This window comes from Hirundo rustica, chromosome 3 (assembly GCF_015227805.2).
Source record: "Hirundo rustica isolate bHirRus1 chromosome 3, bHirRus1.pri.v3, whole genome shotgun sequence".
Taxonomy (NCBI): Eukaryota; Metazoa; Chordata; class Aves; order Passeriformes; family Hirundinidae; genus Hirundo; species Hirundo rustica.
Window position 1 is genome coordinate 36,977,503 of NC_053452.1, and position 26,841 is coordinate 37,004,343.

The window sequence follows — 26,841 nt, forward strand, 5'->3', positions numbered from 1 at the left end:
TCACAGAGGGAAACCATGAAATTATTTAGCAACGTTGCACACAATGGAAGAAGGCATGCTGTATTTAGAGCATAACTAAACAAGTCTAAAGTTCAGTCAAATAATTCAAGAACTTTTGTCTTAAAAAGGCAACAACTTCAATTAAATTAATTTCATTTACAGTTAGTATTGAGAAATTGTCACAGATCAAATCAGTGAGGAGGCAACTACTCTTGAATAGATCTCACATGCCAGCAACCATTACTGAAGCATAGTTCATTCCACCTTGGAATGTGACTGCCCCAATGAAATGGTACTTGACACAACCAACTGTTTTTATAATGTGAAATTCAGAAAATAAAATGGTTCTGTTTATAGTGAAACTACAAAACCTACAAAGTATCTAATGAGGTCCTTCTTCCAAAATCATTTTCATTTCAAGTTATAAATACCTTTATTTCTCTCTTTAATTTACCAATGAAAGTTCTTATTGCTCAACCTGAGCTGGAAGGAAAAAGAAATATTTCATCCCTACCCTTTGCCTCTCAAAATAAATTTCAATCAAACATTTATTTCCCCCCCTCACATATCTATCTTTCTAATTAAGCCAGTCACAAAAGTATTTGACTTAAACATATACAAGAGACTATTATATTATCATATCCACAAACTATTCAGATAGGAGCTATGTTTTCATACTACTAATTTGCCCAAATCAACAGATTTCAGGATTTACTTGTGAGGAGGAAAACTTCCCTGAAATGGCTACTGCTCACACCACGGACTCTTTTAGAACTCCATCCTTGAACAGCTGCAGCACTTGTGTTATTTGTAATTTTCCCTTCGTTCCCAGCTTGTCCCAGTGCTCGGGGCTGAGCTCGCTTGGCACGGCTCAGATGTAATTAATGCTCTCTCACAGGAAAGCTCCGCCACACTCCAAGTCCTAACACGGACATGATGTGAGAGGAGCCCATCCCAGGCATTCCCCAGGGACTGGAACATGTCTGTTGCCTTTCACTGTCACCCGGAAAGGGGGGACGCCAGCTCGGAGGGCAAGGGATGGATGGAAAGTGTCTAAGCACCACTGAGACAAGGAGGGGGAGAGAAGCACGTGTAACACAAACAGCTAACTCTAAAAAACACAGTTACCTTTGCAAGGACAGTGTTAAAACAAACTTAAGGGCGACATGAAGGATGACTGCAGAACTATTATTTCATCACTTTCCATTTCATATGTTTTGATTTTCTAAACAGAATCGTTATTGCCCTTCCTCCCCAATTTGACTACAAAGGAAATCAGAAATTTTAACGCTGTTCCCAGAATCCTACCTCAATTCTTACATTTTGCAAGCATATAATTTATTTGCATACATAATAATAACCTTACTGCTTTAACTTCAGCACCAAAATAAACCTGTGAGGCTGAATTACTGTGTTGGAAAAAACTGTCTTTGACACTATATAAGGGAATAACTTAAAGGAATAGCTTTAAAAAACCAACCCCAAATCCTACAAAAACATACCTTAAAGAGATAACCATTCCTGATTTTGTTTTGTACACTTTCAAACTGAGACATATAGCCACACATAATTGCAAACCTGAGAGGGGAAAAGAAAAACACACACACATACTTTTTGTGATTTAAATAATCCTTTGAATCAAATTACAAAATATTTCAATACCTAATGCACATATTTACACCTGGGTTTTTTTGGTTTTTTTTTCATCTGGATGGAAGTTTGGCATGAGCTATACATATTCAGGAACAGACAAAAACACAAACCAAAACAAAACAATGGAAACAAGGAGAAGTTTAAATGACACTATTTGGGTTGTCAGTTAAGTGAAAAACAGATTTTTCCTAAAAACGTCAGCCAGACAGTTCAGAGTGTGACACTTCCAGACTGGCTCTAGCATTGCCAAGAGTTTACCTTGACACTTTGTGCTCTGCCCTTCAGTGGGAACGTGAGCACCGCCAGCTGCAGAACCTCACCACGAGGCAAATGCTCGGGGTGTGCCCAGTAGGAAGCTGTACACACCTCAGAAATATTCACAGTTGCCTTCTACCCTTCCCAAGGACCCCAGTGCTTTCCTGCACTTCTGACATCCTTCTAGTATCTTTAAAATTTGAAAACATGCACACATTCTGCTCTAAGAGGATCACTGCTGCTATTACTAGATGTCTATTGCTAAGATCATTATTATTTCTATTATTATTACTATGATTATCATAAATTAGGGAGAGTGAGTGGTAAAAGAAATATGATATCGTTTCTATGAAATATTTGTAATGTTAAGCAGGTATAAGTGAAAATATTTTCAGCAGTAAACTTATAAAGACTCAGATCTCCTACGCAACACTAGTATCTTATTTACACTCTGCCTAAATTTCTCTTGCTTTCTTCGTATTTCTTCACTAGTTATAGAACCTCTAAGGATAAGGAATCTCTTGCACAGATATCAACTGTTCTTCCCTTGGACCTATTTTCATTCATATTAACACAATTTTGCACCTCTGTATAAAACTAACAGAGCCACCAAAGAAACAGTTAAGCAGCAAAACCTCACGTAGATGATTTTTCTATTGTTTTTCAGAATTTTGCCTTTTTAATCAAATATTTTGCAATCCAACATCAAATTAAAATAAAAAATAATCCTAAAAGAGGGAAATCAAGTTGAAGTCCAGAGCAAAAAATGAGTTATGCAAGAAGGTATTGAGGTATGGTAACACAACCACAATCCGCATGGCACACACAGTTTTTAAGCACTACTAAACATCATCTTTCTTGAATTTCTTTATATAATGTAATTAGTCAAGCTCCAGTGAGTCCTCATTAAAATGTCATTGCTAACGCAACCCACGAAATTATTTTATTTCTTACAGTTATACCTAACGGTTTTAAGTTAGAAATGCTCATGCTACAGGTTGTTGCATTTTTTGTTCAAGTAAGTGTTCCCAGGTAAGGCAGAGTCAGCAGAACAGCAGTTGAGTTTGTAAGAGCTCCAGACAGACTGTCAAACTCTGTTGAGCGGGGTGTTTGTTGTGACCAATGTGCACTGGACAAAATCCAGCTAATGGCAGCACTACTGCTGACAGAGCTGCAGCCGGAGCGCGTTTCCTATGGGAATGAGCTGCAGTTGAGGGAAAAGGCAAGGGGTGGGGGTCAGGAAAGTTCAGGTATTTAGAAAGAGGGGGGAGGTAGTGAAAACTTTATTAGGGTTAAGTAACTCAGGCAACATTGCCCCTATTCCCTTCACTCATTAAGTGCTAATCAGATAAACTCAGCATACCATAGCTAAACGGATTGCTGCTACAAAAGAAAACAATGAAAAGCGAACAAGCTAATCCAGCATCTTGCAGTATTTCCCTGTCTGTGCGTGACAAGAAAGAGGGCCTTAGTTTAAACTAGTTCAAAGAAAAACTTCTACTTACAGCTAAAATCTCTTGAGAGGGAAATCCCAATGAAATTTTCACTGAATTAAAAGTAAGCTAGGCTACTGACTTTAAATACCCATTATTTTTCCAAGGAAAAAATAAAAATGTCTTTCATGTCTTTATTGGGTTTTTAATTATTTTGTTTTGGGGGGTTTTTTTGGGGGGGGTTTTGTTTGTTTGTTTTTTTTTTTTAATTTATTTTATACTTTTGAAATGGGCTAGACAGCCAATTGATAAAAAATAATCATTTCATTTTTGAAATTCTATGACATTTTGGATATAAATTCCATTTCTATAAAATCCCCCAAACAAACCAAAAAAAGGCAGCCTTTCTTTCCTGAAAAGAATTTTTACACGTTTTAAATACATTTCAAAGAGCTTAAAACACAAGGCAAATTTATCTCTTCAGTGGTGCAAAGGGTAATGTCTATGGTCTATGTTGGAAGGGTCCAAGAGTCCATTAAAGATCAAGTTCCAACCCTCCTGCCATGGGCAGGGACACCTTCCACTAGACCAGGCTGCTCAAAGCCCCATGCAGCCTGGCCTTGAACACATCCAAGGGTGCCCATTCCCTGGGCAATCTGTTCCAGTGTCTCACCACTCTCATGGTGTAGAAAATGACCAAAGAAAACGAGGCAGGGAGTAACTAGAAACGCTTCCATTTGGTTTGTGCTGCTCTTTTCTCGGCCCCGGCGCTCCCTGGTCACCTGCCCCATCTCGTGGTGACAGGGGGAATACTGAAAAGATGATCACACACCAGCAGGCACCTAGCTAATGAAATGGGTAAAAAGCACACGTCTGTTAGAATACAAGCGATACTGGATCTCTGTGCAGCCATTACCTCCCTCAAACCCTTTGAATATCGGAGTACTGCTTTTACAGAGCTTTCACAGAGAAAAATGAAGAGGAAACCATAACAGCAAAGAGCTGCCAGGAACGACCTATATGCTGAGCTGATGTTACTCCTGGGTAGTGTAAAAAAACCAGCCCTAGACTCAGTCATCTAGATAAACACAACAATAATTACCTCACTAAGACAGACACAGTATTTCGGTTGGTGTAAAAAATGTTATTCCCAGATGGAAGAAAAATTACTCAACACAGCGTAAAAGCATGAGATTAATCACCACAATTAACAAACCTTTATTAAGCATAAACACAACCAAACAACTCAATATTACAGGTCAGTGCCATGCTCCTCTGTTAAAAATGATGTCTTGAAATTCAGACTTGAAAGAAACTCTAGCTGACAGAGATGGATGCCAAGTACCTATGTTGCCCTCACACAGAAGGTCCTGATCAAAGTAAATTAACATTTTCCCTTCTGGTGCTACAGAATGTCTATGTGTATTCAGGCCAGGCAAAACTGTAAGGGGCGTATCTTACCTATTGCAAAAAAAAAAAAAAAGAGAAGCAGGTTGATCCAATAATTTTATCAAGCCAATTTGAATTTTAATATCAAAAATGATACCAACACTTCAAACTCTGTCATCCGCAGCTTATTCTACATGAGACAGATTTACGGAAAAGATCTTGAAGTCTCAAATGAAGATTAAGCCACACTAAGGCATTTAAATACAACATAATTTTTCTTTTCTCTGACAAATTTCACATAGCCAAAATCAGAAATAACATGCACCTTCCCAGACTTGTTCCTTCCTCTTATATATACCCTTTTATATACCCCAAATTAAAAAAAAAACAAACCCAACCTTTTATGTCATGTAGACTTTGGAAATGTGTGGGTACAGGGCTTACATTTAGAAATCTAGATTGCCATTTTAGCATCTCAATATCAATAGGAAAGCAAAACATCAAATTTTCTTAATTGTATCTGACAAGACTTTGCAAAAGGGAGGAAAGTTTGTGACATTTACCACCACCAAAGTTAATTAATGTGTTTCATAACTGTTTTTCACTCCCTCCTCCTTATCTGAGAAATATTTAACCAGTAAAGTAGTGTGAGCAAAGGCAAACACGTGGGCAGCACACGAGAGGCCCAACTAAAAGAACGCTCATTTCCATTTCAGTTCTAAACGTGTTCTTGCATCTCCCCATCTCTGCATGGCTCAGTTCTGTGCATGTCATCTCATTTTTTAGCCCTCAACTCCCTCACTCACCAGTTTCCCCCACTTATACATTCCGACAGTTTCTGCAATGCAGTGAGACCCACAGGATTTCTTTTTGACATGATTTCAATGAGATACCAATTTCTATGTAGGGAGATCTTGCAACTTAAATTACGGATCACAATCCCTGTTGCATTGCCCTTCCTGAGATCACAGTTTGGCATACTTCATATTGTATCACTTTGCTACCAAGATATTTAATCTACAAAAATACATCTGACACAAAGTTTCCACAGAAAGGTATTGGTTTGATATGATCATCCTCATAGGCACATGAAAGCAGTGGCTGAGAAGGTCTAAGATTGCCAACACACAACGTAAGATGTGCCAAGGTGCAAAGTAAAGTGTTAGGTGATTTTGTGTTTGCAGATATTTTTTTGCTAATGCGGATTTCATTTCCCTTTCCTTCTTCTTGGAATATAACTGAGTCTACATTGTAGAAATTGGCAGAAATACATTTTCGTATTAAAAATTCACCAGGGCACTGAGGCTGAGCTCCAGGGAAACATCAGATGTAGCACACATTTGTGTAGGTAACACTTGCAAAACCATGAGAAACAAACCCCTAATTTGGTTTAAAAAACCTCAAAGGTAAGGAAATTAAGAATTCTGGCTTAATTTATTGCAACGCATGCAGTACCAAATCAAGGGAAAATGCTGCTGTTAATGTATATTCACAGAAGTTCACTAGCAGAACATGTGGATGCCATGTTCTGCATTCCTTAAGCTGTGAAACCCACAACTGTGTGAAATTCCTGTTTCCAGAAATTTAACTTTTATAACAGACAGTTGTTACAGATGGAAATACAATCTTGAAGAAATTAGCAGGATAGTCTTCACAAGCGTAGAAACAGAGTGAAACAATAGCTTTCAAAGACAGTAACACAACAGTTCTCCTTGACAGAAATGTAATAGAGATCATTAGGTTGTCAGAATTACTTCCTCTGTGACCATTCTGGCAAAAAAGCTTGTAGCAAACAGATCTTTTCACATGTCAAAGCTTCCTCCTTTGCTCTTGTATGAGTATGCTGCAGTGTTTGACTGACCCATTTACTTCAGGACAACTTACAGCTTTTGAGAAATGGCTTCTGAATTTGAATTTTTTTTTTTTTTTTAATTATGTAATTCAAAGATTACTGCCAAAGATTATACATAATTAAGAACAAAGATTGTTGTAAAATTTCTTCAATCTTTCCATGAATCAAGTACAGGGCAAACAACTAGTAGCTGGAAACCTTGTATTTCTGCACAAACTATCGATTCCTGAAAAATCCGACTGCATGATAGATTCTTACCGCTTTCAAGTTATCTGCCTTATCTAAGTTGACATAAGGGATAATCAATTAAGGACAGCAGGTGACAAGCATTGAGTCAGAAACAGATGAGGATTTAATCTTAAAAGTTCTTGGTAGTATGACCACACCCTACAACACATTCCAAAATTTTGAAGAGTTTTGTTTCACTGGAGAATTATATGCCTTTATACCTTACAAACCTGACAAATTATCCATTAGAATTCTATTACTGAGAGGGAGTGTCCACTTTTTTGTGGGAAGTTTGTGTAAAATCACCAAAACACCCAAATGACAATGATTATTCCTGTTCTCAATGGAACTAACCTGAACTACTCTTCTGTAGCGCTGCCTGCCAGTGAGAGACTGACCCTAAGCTCTGGAATTCACTTCCATGGAAAACCCAGGGCTCGTGAAAATATCTGTGCTTCTGATAACACTCATACACATGACAGAGAAAACTCTTGGGGGAGAGATGTGTTCAGGAGGTGTCTTCTCATAAAGCTACTGGGGTTTCACTTGCTAACTTCACTTGCACCTAAATGAGGTGTTTGTATGAGTCCCAGCAACAGGTGAGTTCTAGAGGGTAACACAAACTCCAGAACAGCGCCAAGTTTGTTTGTGGCAAACAAATCAAAGCTCAATGTAAAAAATTACCTTTTTAAGTAAATGTTCTGAAAATTTGCCATGACAGTAACCTCTTTGCTCTTTGCAAAGCCTGTAACGAGTTCTTATCAACAAAAAAGGAAATATGGGGATCTGCACAACAGCAGAGAAACCTTTCACACCTCTTCCCCAAACTCTTAAAGAAAAGCCAACAAACCTCCTACAAATATAAAAATTCACTGGTTTCCCAAAAGAATTTAAAAGTGATTGTTTAGTTTAAAATAAAAACACCGTTCATATGCATCTACATTTTGTTTTCTGTAAGTGTAAAGTTGGAAAACAGCGCAACTATAAAGCAACCGTGGCACCGAATTCTTCACATAGCACTTCTAATTAAAATCTGGGTGATAAAACTGCTCCATGATCCAAAATGAGCTGCGAGGATTCACAGCTGTCCCTTGGGAATCACTGACCCACAAAATGAGCTCGTTTGAGGTTTGGAGAAAACAAGAGGACCTGCAATAGCTGATGATAACTTTTGCACGCGAGCTCCTCAACTTGAAAAATTGACAGTGGCTGAACAAAGCCACAAATCACTTAGAATATTTACTCTGTCTTTCTTTAGGGAATTCATACAAATAATAAAGTCATGTTTTTCCTTTCCACTGTTGCCATTTACTTCAGTTATTTAGAGGTCAGCATTCAAAAAGTCTGAAGGTTTTTGATCTCATTGGCAACTAAGATATTAAGTATGATCACATGTTTTCAAAAATCTGGACTGAGATATGAAAATTATTTGCAGCTGTAATTCATTACCAAAACCAACCAACTACTTCAAGATATTTTGCTTTCTTTGTTCTGCATATGTTTCCTCAAATTTAATTTGACCTGAATACTGGTTACTTGTTAGTATTCTAACCAGTAAATTGAACAGTTGGAGTGTTGATCTATTTTATCATACAATTTTACAGAAAAATATAGGTGATACACTAAGAAGATACATGGCATCTTTTTGTTCTTAAATGAAGTAAATATCAATAGTAAGGCAAGACAGCTGAACTCTAAGCCTATGTTAGCAAGTTTGATCATGGAACCATTCCGCTAAATTCCATTGGTAGACACTAAAGATGTGTTCTGTCTCACAGATACCTTACAGCAATTCCAGAAACCAGAAAAATACCTACTCTGGAAAAGGGATGTTTTTGCTTGTATAACTCCATCTACACTAGGACAATTATGTGGGTCAAGGTGTCACAAGAACTTGCTTGTTTGCTAAACAGAGCTTTCAAGCAGCAGGGATAAGCTTCCCAAAGAAACTTCCAAATAGGTCCATAGGCCTAACCACTGCATGACAGGCCCAGTGTACGTTCTTAATGGGAAAAATGAAATTGTTAAGAAATGCCATGTTAGAAAAAGTTCTATAGATGATTTAGCAAGAGACAATATTCAACAGCACAGCTGCAAATGACCCTTTAGTCATAGCAGGGAATATTTTTAAAGATCAATTCAGCTCCAGTGAGGAATTCTCAATTAACTTAAAGCCCAAAAGAAAATGACTCTAAAAATGAAAACAAGAGTACACATCTAAGCTAGAGATATTGGTAAGACAATAAATAGAGGTTCTATAAATATACCAGAAGGGGAAAAAAAATGGAAACGAAAGCGCAGAACAATTGTCAATGAAGAAATAACAGCAAAAGATGAAACCAACAAGGCTGAATTCAATTTCTTCCTCACTTATATTCCCACTGCTCCACAAGGGTTAACTGTAAGTAGAGAGCAAGGTACAGGACCAGGAAAAGGCTATCATTTAATCCTCACACATTTAGTAAGCCATAATATATTAAACAGTTTAGGAGAACACTAGAAATAATGTATGAGTGGACAACATAGATAGCAGCTATACCAAACATGAGTGAAAACCTCAGTTGTACTGATTCGAAATATCAAACTCCCTCAGAAATTAGTAAGAAATCAAAAAAAACTTTCTTCAGTCAAGGTCAGAAAAACAGGGTGGTCATCAATAGCTGACACAGACATAACCTTACATGCAACAAACAGATAGGCTCATCTTACAGAGGCTAAGATTATTTACCTTGTCCAGCTTTAGAAAATTTTCTGTTGGCAGTGAGATGAAAAGGAAGGATTTTGGTCTGAGACAGCATTGCTTTCGCACTGAGCTTGCACTCACGCTGAGCTTCTCATCTGTGTATCTAATCTCCCATTACAGCCAGCAGAGACCCTATTCAATTCACAGGATCCCTGCCTGGACGTAGATGCCTACTGCCACTGGAGATGCCCTAGGCTTTCTCACCATTTCTGCATGATGGCCTGGAAGTGTAGAGACCCCCCAAAGGTGCTGTGTGATATCTGTCATGCCCTGCAAATATCCTGGCACATCAAGTGGCACATGCTGCCTTTCAACTCTCCATGCCTCGTAAGTGCAGGATCAGGCCCCTGCTCACACGCAGGCAGATCTGACAGAGACAACATCCAGGGGTCCAGCTGGAGCTCTGCCCTTCAATTCTGGTCTTAACCACCCACCAGTGATCCTAACATCTTTTTGTATAAATATTTGTTCTACTTTTTTTTTCAGTTGTTTTCTGTCTTATGATTATTCTTATTAACTATGAATTTCATATTACTTTCACATGCTATTTATTTGTGACTTAATGGTATTGCACTGTTAGCTGTTTATACACAGTCTTATCTGTTTATAACCTCAGGTAAAATTCTGTTTGTGTACAACTTTGAGAGCACAATTTTTACAGGGAAGATTCCCTGAAGTCTTATTTCCCGTTCGTGGCAATTAACATGTGAAATAATGTTTAGATAAACTGGAAAATTTTGCATTAGGCCAGACTCAAACAATACAGATCTGACACACAGCTGACTACAGAAGCCTTGTGGGTAATGCAGAAAGCCCCAACAGTGAACAAAAAGATAAACATAGCATATCAGGGAGAAGAAGTGTTACAGGCAAAACAGCCTAACCTGAAGAATAAGCATACAAAGCAGTTAACACAAGATTTTTATGTACAAACAGTATAGAAAATAATTCTGGCAAGATAAAAATGCCTGGACTATAGAAGGAATGCAACAAATGTGATATACCTTGTTTATGTGGCCCTTTTCCTTTGTCCTACCTGATGTTCCCCAAAAATCTAACCGTTGAAATATTGTCTAGATTAAATCACCTGTAGAGATGATTGCAGGAGCAGGTTCATGTGAACCTGAGCATCACTACAGGTGTCACTCAAAGTTTAGTACTGGGTCCATTATCTTCCAGCAATTTCATTAATTAAGTCAATGATTTTTAAAAACCCAAACAACAAAAAAACCGCTTTTGAAATAAAATGCTAATCCTTGAGGGAATGCATTTACAAACCTAAATGGCCTCAAACCTCAGAAATGATTGGAAATAAACATGAAATCAATTAAATGTGTGTAAAATACTTTATAAAGAATAAATAGAAAAAAACAAGTTTTAAAAAAGTTACAAAACAAGTTCAACTGGTTAAATAGCAGCACAACAGAAAAATATCTACTGGGACCACAGATTGAACAACTATTGTTATGCTCAACAAAAATATACCCGTGTCCCTCTGGAGCATGGAAGTCCATTCTACCCAGTATTTAGAGCCTCAGTTAGATTGGCACAACCATTACACTTAAATCACACTTTAAAAATCATGCAGCAAGTGAGAAAGATGTCAGAAAATAAAGAAGAGCAGACAATATATTCAGAAAAAAATTATAGCAAACTATTTTAATCTATAGTGTCCATCTACACCTCTAGAAAGACATCAGTTGAACAATAACTGATAAAAACCTCATGTTCCCTTGCAACCCTCATACATGAAAGATGAAAACTGCAAACCATAGAAATCCATCGCCTGTTACAGGAAGCAGTAGCTTAAAAAATGGAAGATTTTCCTCTTAAACCCCTCGATTCAGCTTTCTGAGCTAACCTCTGGAACACATCTCCTTACACTCATAATTCTTCCTGTGCTAGATGTGTCTGCCAGGACAGGCTCTCACATGTGAAGTCCAGCAGACCACCTACATCTCCCAGAACAATATGTAAGGGTTTATCAGCACAGTTTCTGCAAGTGAAGCTGTATCTATGCTAGGCTATTTTGTCAGTCTTGTGGGCTGAGGAGGAAGCAAGGGGCAGGATTCATACTTGAATGTCATTTTGTGGTTGTTTATACACAGAGTTCTAGCTGAGAGGGGTACACCAGCATCACCCTGAGGAAGTGGCCATGACTGTGGTCAAGCAAAGAACAGAAATGGCTGTAAATTGCTTTCAGAAAGAGAGAAAGCAAGACAGAGAATTACCTAATTAAAGGGCAATGCCTGTGTCTAATCAAGTAGCTAAACCTAAGTAATGGAGATGTTGTCAACTGAGCCTCAGGAGAAATTCATCTCACCCTCATGCAAGACTAAATGGGCAGAATTGACTCCAGTGAACTGCACTCCAGAAGCGGCTGCTTCTTTTTAGATTGTGAAAGGAGCCTGGAGTAAAAGTATTTGTTTTAGATATGCAGAAGTTTAGTGAAATCCCATCCCACAAGTGCAAAGAAAAAAATTAATGAAGATTGTAGAAATCAAAATGGAAGAGCTAATAACATTAGAAAAGAAATCAGGAGTTCAGTAAAATTGACTAATAAAATACTAAGGTGAGGAACAATCAGCTAGAACTCAGCAGAATTATCTTTTACTTGATAATGTTGATTTGATAAAAAAATATTTACATTTGCAGAGTTTGTTAGTTCTGGCAAGTTCTACAAAACTAAACTAAGTGTCATGCTTGGAGAAAAACTAGGATAAAACAAAAATTGAGAAGTTATTTCAAATTTCCATATGTCCTCTATGACTATTTTTAATTATTACAATTTAGACTATTACAAGAAAAGGAAAGGACAAAATTCAAGGCCAAATGACATGATTTTGTGAATTGTTGGAAGGTAAAGTAAATGGAAAACTATGGCTTCTCTGAGCAACGAATTAGTGGCTTAAGCAAATACCCTTATCTACATTTCTTGGTACTTATTGAAGCATGGTTATTGAGTTGTTTCACACGCTATAGTAAATGCTTCACAGAATACTTCAATGCAATTTTTAGCAACAACTGGTGATTACTGGGTTTCATAAAATGATGAAAAAGTATTAATGACTAATTTACGAAACTAATGTCAGACTGCAGATTTTTTTCTAGAACTTAATAAATGCACAGAAGTTTCTAGAAACATTCTCAAACTTACCACTGGTGACTCTCAGCACTCCCAGCATCCAGCTCAACAGCCCTTTCAGCTTTCATCTTTCCTGTAAATGGAGTACAATATATGAAAGGATTTATTGTACTCTTGCAGATTTTAGGTGACTCCCAAGAACAAAGCAATCTGACTTACTGCAGCAGCAAAGAAATTGCTTCCTGTTCTTAGAAACATTTAGATGAACAACGTAACATCCCGGATTTACTTCATTTAGATAGTCATACACTTACATACAAGTATATATAAACTATATATGCAATTTTAGTATTTTCCTTTAAAATCCAATTCAGAGGCAGTTAAATCAGGGAAGGATTGGACTGGACTGCCAAAGGAGGCTGTAAGACTGAAGAGCCTTAAAAGCAGGTCAGACAAGCACCGGTCAGAAGAACCAGCAAAGCTGTTTCCTGCCTTGGGTACAGGAATAAACTAGTTGAAGTTCCTCTGTAGCACAAAGCCTTCCCTTAAGTTCCACTTTTAACTGAATAAAGATGACAGTAGGTGATTTGATCAATCCCACACTCCCAGTAAGAAGCTCAGATGAGATTCCTGCTGTTTGCAGAGTCTCAGCTGCAACCAATTAAGCTGCACTGACATTTCTGTATTGCAAGTTAACTTCATAAAAACAAAGAATAGCATACACAGTCCTCCAACCCAGTGGAATGAAAAATAACCATGAAACTACGGCCAGCTCTCCTGCAGTCTCAAGCCCTCTGCAGCGCTTCCAAAAACTGAGATGAAAAAGGCTGCCGCCACCCCCACTTCACGAGAATGAGCCAAACTAGGCTGGTTACTCAACACCTAAGACCCACTTTCATTCCATCATTCCTTATCTCTCCCTGTCTTTTGCTATGCCATTATCATTCATCAGCTGAGGTTACATGCAGTCACAGAATCACAGAATAAGCTGAGCTGGAAAGGACCTATAAGGATCATTGAATCCAACTCCTGGCCTGCACAGGACCACACCAAAGTGCCACACCATGTGCCTGACAGCCTTGTCCAAATGCTCCTTGAACTCTCTCAGTCCGGTGCTGTTACCACTTCCCTGGGGAGCCCAGTGCCTAACCATACTCCGGTGAAAAACCTTTTCCTAATATCCAACCTAAGCCTCCCCTGACACAGCTTCAGGCCATTCCCCTGGGTCCTGTCACTGGGCACCACAGAGATCAGTGCCTGCCCCTCCTCTTCCCCTCATGAGGAAGGTGTAATTGCAATGAGGTTTCCCCTCAGTCTCCTCTTCTCCAGGCTGAACAGACCAAGTGCCCTCAGCTGGTCTTCATACAGCTTCCCCTCAAGGCCCTTCACCATCCCATGACCTTCCTTCGGAAGCTCCCCAATAGTTTAATATAATTTTTATATTATGGCACCCAAAACTGCCCCCAGCACTCAAGGCGAGGTTGCCCTAGAACACAGCAGGACAATCCCCTCCCTTGCCCAGCTGCTGATGCTGTGTCTGATGCCTCCAGGACAGGGTTGGCCCTCCTGGCTGCCAGGGCACTGTTGACTCGTTTTCAACTTGCCAGTGACCAGGATCCATTGGTGCTGCTTCCCAGCATCCCACTTCCCAGCCTGTCCATACATCCAGGGTTGTCCCGTCCCACGTACAGAATTCGGCACTTTCCCCTGTTGAATTTTGTACAGTTGGTGATTGCCCAGCTCCCTGATTTGTCAACATCTCTCTGCAGGTTCCCTCTGCCCTCAAAGGGCTCAGCAGCTGCTCCCAGTTTTGTATCCTCTGTGAACTTGCTCTGTTTCCCTTCCAGTCCTGTGTCCAAGTCATTTATGATGATGTTGAAGAGCACAGGGCAGAGAATGGAGCCCTGTGGAACCCCCCTAGTGACAGGTAGCCTGATGTCACCCCATTCACTGTAACCCTTTGTGCCTGACCCGTGAGCCAGTTGCTCACCCGTTCCATGATGTGTTTATCCAGCTGTGTGCTGGCCATTTTGTCCAGAAAGAGATCCTGTGAGAGACAATATCCCAAGCTTTACAGATATCCAAAAATATTACATCAACTGGTTTTCCTTGATCAGCTAGGCAGGGTACTTTATCATAAAAGGAAATCAGGTTCGATAAGCAGGACTTTCCTCCCATGAAGCTGTGCTGGCTGTGACCAGTGACTGCACTGTCCTCCAGATGTTTTTCTATACCTCCCAGAATAATATTCTCCCTAACTTCAGCAGGCACTGAAGTGAGACTGACAGATCTGTAGTTGGCAGGGCCCTCCTTCTTGCCCTTTTTGAAAATCAGGACAATGTCAGCCTGCTTCCAGTCAGCTGGACCTCTCCAGATTCCCAAGACTGCTCAAAAATCATCAGGAGAGGCTTTGAGATGACACCAACTAGTTCTTTGAGAATTATTGGATGAATCCCACCACACCTCACAGATTTTTAGGAATCCAGCTGGAGCAGCAGATCCTACACAATTTCCAGGTTGACTGGGAACTGATCATTCTTGCAGCCATGGTTCTCCAGCTCAGGGCACTGATAAGCCCCTGCTCCATCATCCGTATTGAAGACAAAAGCAAAGAATACTTTAAATATCTCTGCCTTGTCCATGTCCCCATTTGTGAGGCGACCACACTCATGCTGTAATGGGTTCATGTTATTTTTACACTGCCTATTGCCATTGATACATTCGAAGAAACACTTTTTATTGTTCCCCACAGTCCTGGCCAGCTTCAACTCCAGTCACTGGTAAGAGCAAAGGATCCAACAACAGAATTTACTGTTTTCATGTAGTTTGTGTCATAATCATCACTGCACTGTAGAATTTATGTACAAAGCCAAGTTGCTACTAAAGCAAAGAGAGTATCAATTAAGTTGCTAAAACAGTGCAAGTTTTGACGAGTATTTAGATGACAAAAAGATTGGAAAATGGAAGGACCTTGAACAAACTGAAATCGTGGAATATGTTACAACAGCATGAAGGCATGACACTGCTTTTAAGGATGACAAAGGACAGCTGAAATCGCTTTTTCAGTAACAGTCAACAGGACAAAAAGTCAATGAGAGGTGTCACAAAAGACAAAATAACCCAAATGTAGATGACACTTACAAAGCCTGATTTGGTGCAGCAAAAAAGAAAGGGCCAATGGAGAGACAAAAGAAACATAGAAGTACTCCGAGATAAAGTCAAAAAGGATTATTTTAAGAACAGTGCCTTGACTGGAGGAGTGACACAGTGTAGAGAAGACGTAGGTTTTAATGTAACAAAAAGAAGGCCCAAAATAAAAAGGGAAACAAACTGTTCCTCTAGCCAATAACCAGCCAGACAGTGAAAGAAAGGGCAATGCTTTCAAAAGCAAAAAAACCAAAGTGCTATGATGAAGAAAATCAAAATCTTGTAGAGATTAAATTGTCAAACAGGACACACGGGGAGAGATGTCTGGAAACAACATCAGTTGTCACACACAACTTCTGTTTCTGGTCAAGAGCTCCTCCAGATTCACAAAGTTTCATCCCCACCATCACCACAAAAGAGGCTGCTGATATGCAGGAGTGCTCCCCGACCACAGGAAAGGAGAAAAACAAACCTTGACCCAGCCTCAGCACTTATTTATTCTTCTTGCTCTCCCAAAGATGTAATTAGGAAACTGTGCTGACAGCATCTGGGAGTTTTCACATTCTGTATCCATCTGTTTCTCAACAAAATACAGGATTTTAACGCAATCTGCAGAGACAACAGCCTCCAATTATGACCCATAATACTTCTCTGCCACTGATTTTGGATCTCTCATTGAGAAAAGAATGAACTGAAGTTGTAAACTGTGGTGGTTTACTGCACAAAACATTATCATTACTATACAAATGCTCCCATTTATTGGATTACAAATTCCTTATATTGGAAAACTTAACCAAAGTTTAAAGCACATTTCACTACATTCATACAGCATTCTTCATAAACATTTTTCCTCTTACCATCAGTTACATATTGCCTCTTCTCCTCAGCATCAGTAGTCATCTCAAACAGATCGCCATAAGCACGTGCAAGCCTCCAAAGAAAGTCCACACAGTTTTCGTACTGAAAGTAGAGGACAGCTACATAACTAAACTGATCAGAGTGTGATTTAAACAGTTTACTTCCACAATGCTTAAAATTAATAACATGCTTAAAGCAAGTAATCAGAAGATGGCATAAATTTCTGTTAATTTTCCATCCTTCTACACACTGCTTTTAGTTCATGTGAGAACCAAATGAGTAATTTTCCATCAACAAAAGAGAATACAGCTTTCAGAAATACCCTAGACAGTCTAAAAAGGTTATATTTTATAAACCAGTTTAAACTTCTTTTAATACAAACATTTACAAGGTAATCCAGTAAAACACAACAAATCCCTGAACAAAGTGATGTGTATTTTCTTTAGGGAAGCCATAAGCACCACACTCACTCACATTATCTCATTTACCTTCCCTGGTGTTCCAATATCCAGATGAAAATATAATCAGAACTAATGCTTGCCAAACCAGAATAAAATGATACACTGAATTGAGCAGCGCACATCAAACCACCTTTAATTTTTATCTGGAGTTACACGTGGGCCCAGTAAAGTCAAACGAAAAATTCACATGAAGGATATTAGAAAGGTATAAGCAGACTAGATGCTCATAGTTTGAAAACAGTGGGTCTGGTTACTTCTTAGTTCTACAGGATTTTCTCACACAGACTATTCCAAAACCAGCAGAAGTAAATATAATTTACATTGAAAAAAGCCCATGATTTTTCTTTGTTTTATGGAAGAATTCCTATGTTAAACAAAGCCTCCAAGTTATTAAATTAGAATAGGATATAAAACAGTAGAACTCCTATGCCCACACAACATGAATATTGACACCACTTTGAAATACTGCTTTTTGACTGTATTTTAAAAATAGGCTTGAAATTTCATCATCTATGTGCATTTTAAAGCTTGTATTTAGTTCTCAAAAGCAGTGTAAAGTTTAAGTTAATAGCAACATAATAGCAAGTTTACCCATATTACCTTGTCTTCTCTCTCAAGCAACAGCCTGAAGCCCTCCTTTTTATCATCCTCTGAACCCTTGTGCAAATTGTCCACCTGCTGTAAAAAATTAAATAAGTCTTCATCTTCTTCTGATTTGACCATGGCATCAGGTGATTTCATACATCTCTTTTCTTCCTCGGAGTCTCCTTCAGAATCAGTATGAGCGGTAAGGTAACTAAAATCACAGAAAATAATAACCATTTTTTTTTCTTAAAAAAAAAAAAAAAAAAGGCATTGTTAAATTCAAAAGCAAAAAATTCAGAGTACAATTTATCCCAGTTGTCCAGCTTTAAAGGATTTTTTATTAATGATATCAAGCTTATTGTTATTATTACAAAACCTTTATCTTCAAAGGGACAGCACAGTCATATTCCAAACATAACAGGTAAGTAATTATATTGTCCTGCTGCCTAATACTCCATTAAAAAATGCAGAGGCATATTAGAAACACATGTAGCCTTGTGTTTGAAATGCAGAACGCTTGAAATCATTAATGTGTTTTAAGATATACTCTAGCCCTGAATAGGCCTCTTCAACTCTTTACCTCAATTTCCCTATTTTTTGAAAAAGGAATGAGCTTACTAACCAAAATATAAGTGCTATAACAATCATTTATACAATATTTTCTTAAACACTTTCAAGATCTAAATACAAGCCAATAAAAACAGCACCATTGTTATAAATTCCTTATTTCTTCCAAGCATTCTGAAGTTCAGAGTATCTGAAACTGGAAAAGAGCTTACATTAATTCATGATGCTTGGTGCACAAGTACTCAGCACAAGGCGGTCAAGGGCATAGAAATATTTGCAAAAGCATAAATATGACACAAAGATAAGCAGGTGGCCTTACTGTCCAGAGTGATGAGAATACATTAGGGTACTCTGATTTCAAAGAGGAGCAGCTGATGGCACTGTTTTTAAGAAGTAGCCTTTTGCTTATGTACTAAAAATGGACAGAGAAGCCTCATCTTCTGCATTTCCACTTTTGAAAACACTGTTCTGGGGAGAATAAGGTAAATCTACCAGCTGCCAGGTTCTGAGATTTTCTAAATGGTTACTGAGTATGAAAAGCATGGAATGTACTATACACATTAAGTAAGTGAATAATCAAAGTAAGCTGCGACAGTCAGGATATATAAAATCTATTTATTTTTTCAGAAATATAGCCAGGACAGAATGTTAGCAGTCAAAATGAAGGTTATTAATCATGGCTTCCAAATACTCTGTTTTCAATATGTTGCTTTCAGAACAGATCAGTGTATGAGCAGATACACTCACAGCCTGTAAACAAAGAAGTAGAACTGCTTATGAAGCTACAGAAGTGCTAGATGTGGCATGACAGTTTTGCTGCAAAATTAACCCAGTGACACAGGAAAAAGGAATCAAAAATACATTTGGATAAAGCAATATATACACAGACTACATGTACATGTTCAAACTGAAAAAAATATCACAGAGCAGAACAGAGATGGGAAACTTCATATGTTTCTACAGATTTGTTTTACATAATCTTGACGATGCTGAAGTTGATGACACATTCTATGCTGTATCTTGCAGAGACTATATTCAGTCACTGAACACTTATTTTCATTTTCTGAAGCATGTTTAAAAGCACAGCATGTTTTATAAATAATGTAGTTATTTTGAATGGACACAGAAATATATCATGGCTGCATTTGTAAGAGCCCCAATTTAATCAAATGTACAAGGGAGCTCCTGGGGAGCGGGACAATCTTTTAGCTCCAATACAAAACTCTGTGATGTAAAGGATGTTTGGAAAGTATCTTTCCTCACATGGTTTAGATGCTCCATTCCCCCTAAATAAAAGATAAATGCACTAAAGATTTGGGCAATTCCCAATCTAATATAAGGGCACTGGATAATATAAAAGAGCAGCATCTAAGCAGTAAAGCCAATATCCTTAGTTACAGGAATCTGGGCACTGCATCAAATGCTACCTAATCAGGTAGATACAACAGTGAGGAATCAGTGTTTGGAAGACAGTGTTGATGTTGTATTCTTTACCTTTGCTGCATAAACATCTGCTAAAATTTCTATGATCACTACTGTTCCAGTGTTAGGTAACAGATAAAAATGATTATTAGAAAATGGTATTCTTCCAGCAAAAATATAATGGCTGGATGCCAAATACAAGGTTGGGTTGACACCCAAGCCCGTTGGGCTGTCAGTCCAAACAAGCCCAGCAGAGATTTCCAGCAGCACGATATCAAATGTCATGACAAAACATAAAATTGAGGCCAAACATTGAATTCACATGACATAAGGTAAATCATATATTTATTGGGAGACTCATAGAAAAAGCATGAAGATCATGCAAACCCATAAGGAGCTAATTATAAAACAGCAGAGATGGCAGGGTCATTTCTTACCCATTCCCTCTTCTCCATTGTCCTGGCAAATTCCCTCCTACCTCCTCTACTTACCTGCTTTATGAACCCTAAAGAATTTAAATGGAGAACAGACTCTCTTAAACCTTGATTAGAATGACATAAATTTCAATTTCCTGTTGAGCAATATCTGCCTTCAACAAAGCAGCTAACATTCTTGTACCTCTACGCTTCCTAAAGCACTAAAATCAGTACCAACACAAACAGAAGTGGAAATTCTTCTTAACACAGTTTAAAAACTCCAGGACTTGAAGGACTGATAACACTACCCCAAAAAAGAAATAAACAGAAAACAAGGAACAGCCATTCTGGTTTGCTTTACAAATATTCCATACAACAGAAATCTGCAATTTTACCTGGTATTTTCCTACAAGAGGTTTTATGCAATGATAAACAGAAAAGTGAGTATTTACAAGTGATTAACACATTGATCGGTATTTGAGAAAATGGAAGCACGCTTAAAAAATGTCTAGAGTCAGTGCCAACTTGTTTTCACCTTTATTACCAATAGATTTTAAATAGAAGAGAAAAACAGTGATAAGAATGTAAGGAGCAACTATCAACCAACAGGACTCAGCTGTATCACAGTGGACTGTTCAAAGTTCAAAGAACAAATGGAACCTGTGCTAGAGACTCACCCCACTGTGGCTAAGCAGTTCAGTAAATCCCAGCACCTAGTACTGGATTAAAACAAGCCCTGAGCTACATGGTATAAAACACCCCTGTGGTATAAACACACTTGGGTGGTTCGAAAACTGTGTTGGGGTGTCTGCTAATTGGCAGACACCGGGCCTAACCAGGTATCATTTGTTCACAACACTTCAGCTTTTAGACAGATCAAATATCATCTGTCGTCTCCCTGCCAACTTAGGAAAAAGCCACAAGCTGACACAAACACCCTCTCATCTGCTCTGGCTAATTCCACAGAAAGGTGATTATAAGTCACAGACAGATCTGGATCAAATTTGCACTGTATGATCCAGCAAAGTGCACACCCATCAGTAATGACAAGTGGCTTTCAAGGAAAAGTTTGGCAAACTGGATTCTTAAACCAGCTGAAGGTTGCATTTAAAAGAAATGAACAGCAAAATAAATTAGAAAATGCTAAGTGAAGCAATACTCAGAAGCAGGCAAGAGAATTTTTTTTCCCCGTTGACTAAACTATTTCAAGAAAAAATTATAAATAGAACATCTGTCATTAAAGAATTTACTGCAGTGAATCTTTCTGATGCTTGATGTCAAATGTAAATTGAAGAGCTTGGATGTTGGGCCACTTGAAGACGGGTGCCAAACACGACACTGATGTCCAGGGTTCATCACTGCCATATCAGGGAGGAAACAGCTTCAAAATCACAAAGAGGAGAATTTGGTGACGTGCTCCATCCCAGGTGATCATCTAGACACAATTTATTGTATTTGTAAATGAATGAGTGCTTGTTACACATTCTCAAATGTTAAACATTGAAGTTTTCACTAGGACACCACCGGAACTGAAACAAACTAAAAAAAAAATAGTATACAGAAAAGCACAAACTAGAAACCACAGACTCTTTACAATTTAATGTCTCATCCATTCACTGCACCTTCCATTCAGACTGTCATGTAAAAATATAGCTCATTTATTAAAACACATGTGATATTTCTCCACTTACAGAAATACATTATTTTTGAAAGGCAAAACAGAAAGCTTCTCTTCCCAGGGTGTTGAATACCAACAGTGTCATTGAGAATATGCCCAGAGCAGATCAAAGCAGTGGAGGGCCTTATCAGAGACTGTCAGCTTCCAATATTTAATGAAAAAACTAGGTCCTTTTAAAAGCTTTTCTGGAAGAAGTTTACAAACCTGAAACCAGTGTGGTCATCCAGAACAAATCCATAAAACTCTTCAGATTAGTTTATCTGTCAATTCCCAGCATCTACCTATTTGTCAATTAAAACCAAAAGTGCTTAACTCAAGCAAAATCCTATCTTCTAGATCACAAAATTACTGCTGAGGGAGTGAAACACGTTGCATGCACTTTAGATGGGAGTACAGAAAGGTGAAAAAATGTTTTATCGCTAACAAAGAGCAATTTTGTTTTTCTCTAGTGCACAAACAAGCATCTGAATGCACCATTGTGTGTGGAATTCACCACAGGAGAGTATAAAACTGCACATGGTGCAATGCCTACAGCATATGAAGTGGTGATGTACAGTAAATGGAAAAAACCCAAGTGTTGCTATTGACCCTCCTGGCCATGCACCACAGTCACTGAAGTTACAGAAGACCTAGGAAAAAGCTATATATATTGCAACTGAACACGTTAGGATTATTTTCTTTTATCATTTATTTACTTAAATGAAATCAAATTATCTCAAATTTAGATATGAAAAACAAGCACATCAAGTACAAAGGTGGTAATAGGAAAAAAGCCCACCTCTTTTCAAAAGGGACTGAAAAACAGCATTGGGAAAGAACATAGTCAAATGACTAATGCTAACTATAACCTTGAATTATCTTCCTTGCTTCTTACTGTACACAAATACTTCTCAGAGAAGGCCCCTCTTAAGGACACATCCAATGCTCTTGCACTCTGTAATCACTGGATCAGCTTCTTCGTCACACAGAAGAACCTGAATACACAAGTTTCCTTGGCTTGTTCTCAGAGAGTAACATGTCACTCCGGATCAGAAAACACGATTTTCTCAAACGCTACGTGTGAAATAAACCCTGCATTGCATCTGTGGACCTTGTAAATTGTAAACTGGTCCCTTTGCCTTATCTGCATCTCTGAATATTTTATTCACACAACATGAAGGCCTCTGCAAACCAACCAGTGGATGAAATAATCTAAGCAACCAAGAGAACCAAGATGTTTCCACACCAGATGAAGGAGGAATGTCATTGAATACTTATGCCAGTCCTGAAAACTTAAAATAAAGAACTGGTTCATAATAGAACTGACAGGTCTTAAAATATGGTATCCAAATATAAGACTTGCGAATCATGTGGGCTGGGATGTAACACAAAAAGAAATTCTCTTCAGAGGAACTGAAAATGAATGTGGAGAAACTCTTAAATATAGAATTCCATTAATATGCAACATGCAAGCTGTGTTCAGAATATTACAGTTAGTTAAAATATTTTAAAAGAGAAAAGGTGACATAAGATAGGCAATTTACAGACATAATGCTGCCTACACAGATGTGTAAGACATGCTGAGAAGTGGCTCAAAAAACTCAGTTGCTATAAACATAGTATTAGTAAATTGCATGTAAGTATCTAATCTGATTATACCAAAACAAAGTTGTAATTACAGGAGATTAATGTCAAGACAAAAATATAGTGCCTCTCCTGGATTCCTGGTACACATCATCCCCCAGCGTGTTCCTCAACTCATAAGAATAAAAGGTACCATTAACTACAATGTGACTACAAGATGTGTTCAAAACTAGGAACTTTCTACCTTCCTGAGTCAGTACCCTAAATTCCTCATGGTTACTTTTTGAGTCACCAGAAAATGCACACAGCAGCACATATACATAAACATTGCCACTTGTACAGAGGTTCTGCTCAGACGTAGCTTCCACAGTATGCAACGCCTCTAGGCAGAACACTAATAACTCACCTGTGAGGCTGATAAAAAACAATTATCAGGAAAAGCACATTAGCATTCATACAGTTTGAACAAACTGTCAAAGACACACTTTGCACTAGAAGCATTTTTAAAATTACACCATAATTCTGAACTTTGCCTCTCATCCATAGCTGTGTAGCAATACTGCATCAGTGTTACCAAACACACTCTAAAAAAAAAAAAATAAATCTGTATTATGCTTGGCATTAAGCCAACTTCAGCCATAGTGCAGATTCAGAGATGGTCACCAAGAGTCTCCTCTGATCTAAAAGCTGCTAATCTGAATGTTGGTAATTTTTTTTCCCAGAAGTATAAAATCTTTATAAAACTTTTAAAGAGCTCCTGTTTACAGTTTCATATGGGTAATGATGGAACTTGTACTGGATGTGTACAGTAGAATATACAAATTGTTATTAACTCACCCTCCTTCGCTTTCTGCCTCCTCAGAGCTGGTAGTTTCTCTTGCACCAGAAGCTGTCTCAGCTTTTCTCCGCCTTGTTGCTCTGTGTGATGGGCTAACTCTCTGAACATCACCCTTTCCATGAAGCTCATTTCGAACAAGCTCTTCAAGTTTTGGAATAGCTTCTTTCAGAAATTCCACCTCTCTCTTCAGTTCGTCCACGCTTAGTAGCAGGCCATTCAATTTTTCTAGTATCTGCAGTTGCCTTCCATGTAAAACCATTACTGCTCCTTGCTCATTAGGAGCCTCATTCTGCAAGCCCACAGAATTAATGCTGTTCCCTATATCCTGGAACGCACGTATACGCGCAGCAGCACCGGGCTTTCGGATCTTGCGGTACCAAATCAGCACCAGGCTTAAACCCGCAGTCCCTGCCATTATGCCCAGTATTAGTCCTTTGTTTTCGAAGGGAGGCATTTCTGCACGCTCCTAGAATTGTGAGACAACAATAACAGAGTTTAAGATGTTTTCCCCTGCTCTACACGAGCGACTTGCTCTGCTCTGAAATCACTAAAGCGTAACGCAGGAAGAACTGCAGACACAAAGTTACACTTTTCGCAGGTTCTGCAACACAAGGCAGGAAAAACCAAGACAAAAGCGGGTTTGGGGGTGTGAGGGGCTCTAGCACGTGGGGAGCACCGCAGCCTTCACTCTCAACCGTCCCGGCATCCTGGGATTTGTTTGTTTTAATGCGAGAAACTCATATAATCGGTTTTTCCGGCGCTGCAGAGAGGCAGACACCCAGCTGTCAGGCCGGAGAGCCGCCGGAGGGGCGTCACTCCGGTCCCCAGCCGCACCGCGCCCAGGGGCTGCCGGAGCCCCGCGCTCTCCTCCCGCCCGGGCCGCAGCCGCCCCAGCCCCGGCCCCCCCGGCAGCGCCAGCCCCGAGCCCAGCGCCGCCCCCGGTACGTACGTGCGGCCGGGCCGGGCCGGGCCGAGCCGAGCCGAGCCGGGAGCAGCGGCGCGTTCCGGCCCAGGAGCCCGCAGCTCTCCCGCCGCGGCACAGGGGGCGGCAATACCCGGATCGAGGGGGCGGGCCTCGGCCGCAGCGCCGGCCTGACCGCCCCGGTGACGCGTGCTGCCCGCCGGAGGAGGGATTCCCGCAGCTCCGGGAATGCCGGCCGGCCCCGCTGCTGCGGGACGCCCGCGGCACCTGCCACGGACGTGGCTCGAAATACGCCGTTCTAGAGCGGTGTACCTGTTCACGTGTCTGTCCTCGGTCTGCTGGCAGCTCGACTTCACCGATTTAACCTTTTGCTACTTCTAGGCCATAGAGAAATTGTTTCCGCTGCGTTGGTGGAGACCTGAAGCTGCAAAATCACGGAGAAACCCCGCCCATTTGCCAGGAAGACGGGCAGTCCCGGCACAAAAGCTTCGTTGCAATTTAAACCATCGAAGGGCCCGAAGCTGATTTCGCCAAAGTCCATTATAGATTGCCCAAAGTCTGGAGAAACTTACCACGGAATCATAGAATGGTTTGGACTGGAGGGGAACCCTAAAGGCCGTCTAGTTCCAGTCCCCCTGCCGTGGGCAGGGACACCTTCCGTTAAAATGGGTTGCTCAAAGCCCCATCCAACTTGCCCATAAACAATTCCAGGGTGGGAGAATCAACAGCTTCCTTGGGCAATCTGTCCCAGTGCCTCACCACCCTCACAGTAAAGAATTTTTTACTAGTGTCTAATCTAAACATATTCTCTTAGAATCTGAACCCATAACCCCTTGTCCTGTCACTCCATGCTCTTGTAAATGGTATTGCCCCATCTTTCCTCTGTCCCCTTCAGGTACTGGAAGGCCACAATTAGGTCATAACAAAGCTTTTCCAGGCTGAACAATCCCAGTTCTCTCAGCATTTTTCGTAGGAGATATGCTCCATCCCTCTGATTAACTTGGTGTCCCTTGTTTGGACTCATTCCAACAGTTCAATGTCCTGTGTCTGGGACCCCAGAGCTGGATGCAGCACTGCAGGTGGAGTCTCACCAGGAGAGAGTAGAGAGGCAGAACTTGAATTTATCAGAGTGTGGGAAGTATTGCTCCTGTTCCCCATCTGAGATCACTTTTATTGGTGATTCTCACAAGACTCTCCTTTGCCCTTTATGACAAAGGGATCTGGCTCCTGTTTCTGACCTTAAATGGAAGAAGAATCATTACAGACAACCTGCTCTGACCATTCCTGAAGGCTTGTGGTGAGCCTGTGCACAACATCCTGCCAGCATTTACAAGCATAAACCTCATGTTTTCTGTGTGAAGGCTTAAGGAAGCCATCATGGAAACCATGGGCTGTGCAATGGAAGAAGCTCTTCAATAGCTGAAATTGTGCTCAGCCATATCAATCAGAAACAAAGGAACACAATTCTTAAAAAACATACTAATTGCCTTTAAAAAGTCAACAGACTGCTGTTCAAAACAAACAAAAAAAAAGTACCTGAAACAGGTACCAAGAACTCGAGAATTTTCAGTCTTAGTACAAATTAGCAATTGTAAATCAGATTAATGTCCATTTATCTCCAGGGAATTTAGTTTAAAACAATTACAGTGCTAAACTAATTCTTCATTAAGAACCTGGGGATGAAATTACCCTTGTGAGACCAAACTACAATCTGAGACAAAGGTAGAAATTTGTTAGAAAGACAAA

General features: G+C 39.5%; 1 protein-coding gene across 6 annotated transcripts in view; it reads right to left on the minus strand.

Moving 5' to 3' along the window:
• The window catches only part of RMDN2 (regulator of microtubule dynamics 2), a 152,702-nt gene extending 126,192 nt beyond the window's left edge, over nucleotides 1-26,510 (minus strand). For 2 of the 6 annotated variants that reach the window (XM_058419701.1, XM_040058061.2), the window contains exons 1-6: nucleotides 25,408-26,510; nucleotides 24,173-24,639; nucleotides 17,705-17,900; nucleotides 16,643-16,745; nucleotides 12,711-12,771; nucleotides 1,503-1,578 (exon numbers count right to left, since the gene is read on the minus strand). In XM_058419701.1, coding sequence (XP_058275684.1) covers nucleotides 1,503-1,578; nucleotides 12,711-12,771; nucleotides 16,643-16,745; nucleotides 17,705-17,900; nucleotides 24,173-24,627 — 891 coding nt within the window. In that variant the 5' untranslated portion in view covers nucleotides 24,628-24,639; nucleotides 25,408-26,510. Of the gene's footprint in view, nucleotides 1-1,502; nucleotides 1,579-12,710; nucleotides 12,772-16,642; nucleotides 16,746-17,704; nucleotides 17,901-24,172; nucleotides 24,640-25,122; nucleotides 25,187-25,407 lie in introns of those variants that run through there. The other 4 variants (XR_009207621.1, XM_040058063.2, XM_040058062.2 and 1 more) reach the window with 4 other exon arrangements.
• Nucleotides 26,511-26,841: the final 331 nt, after the last annotated feature.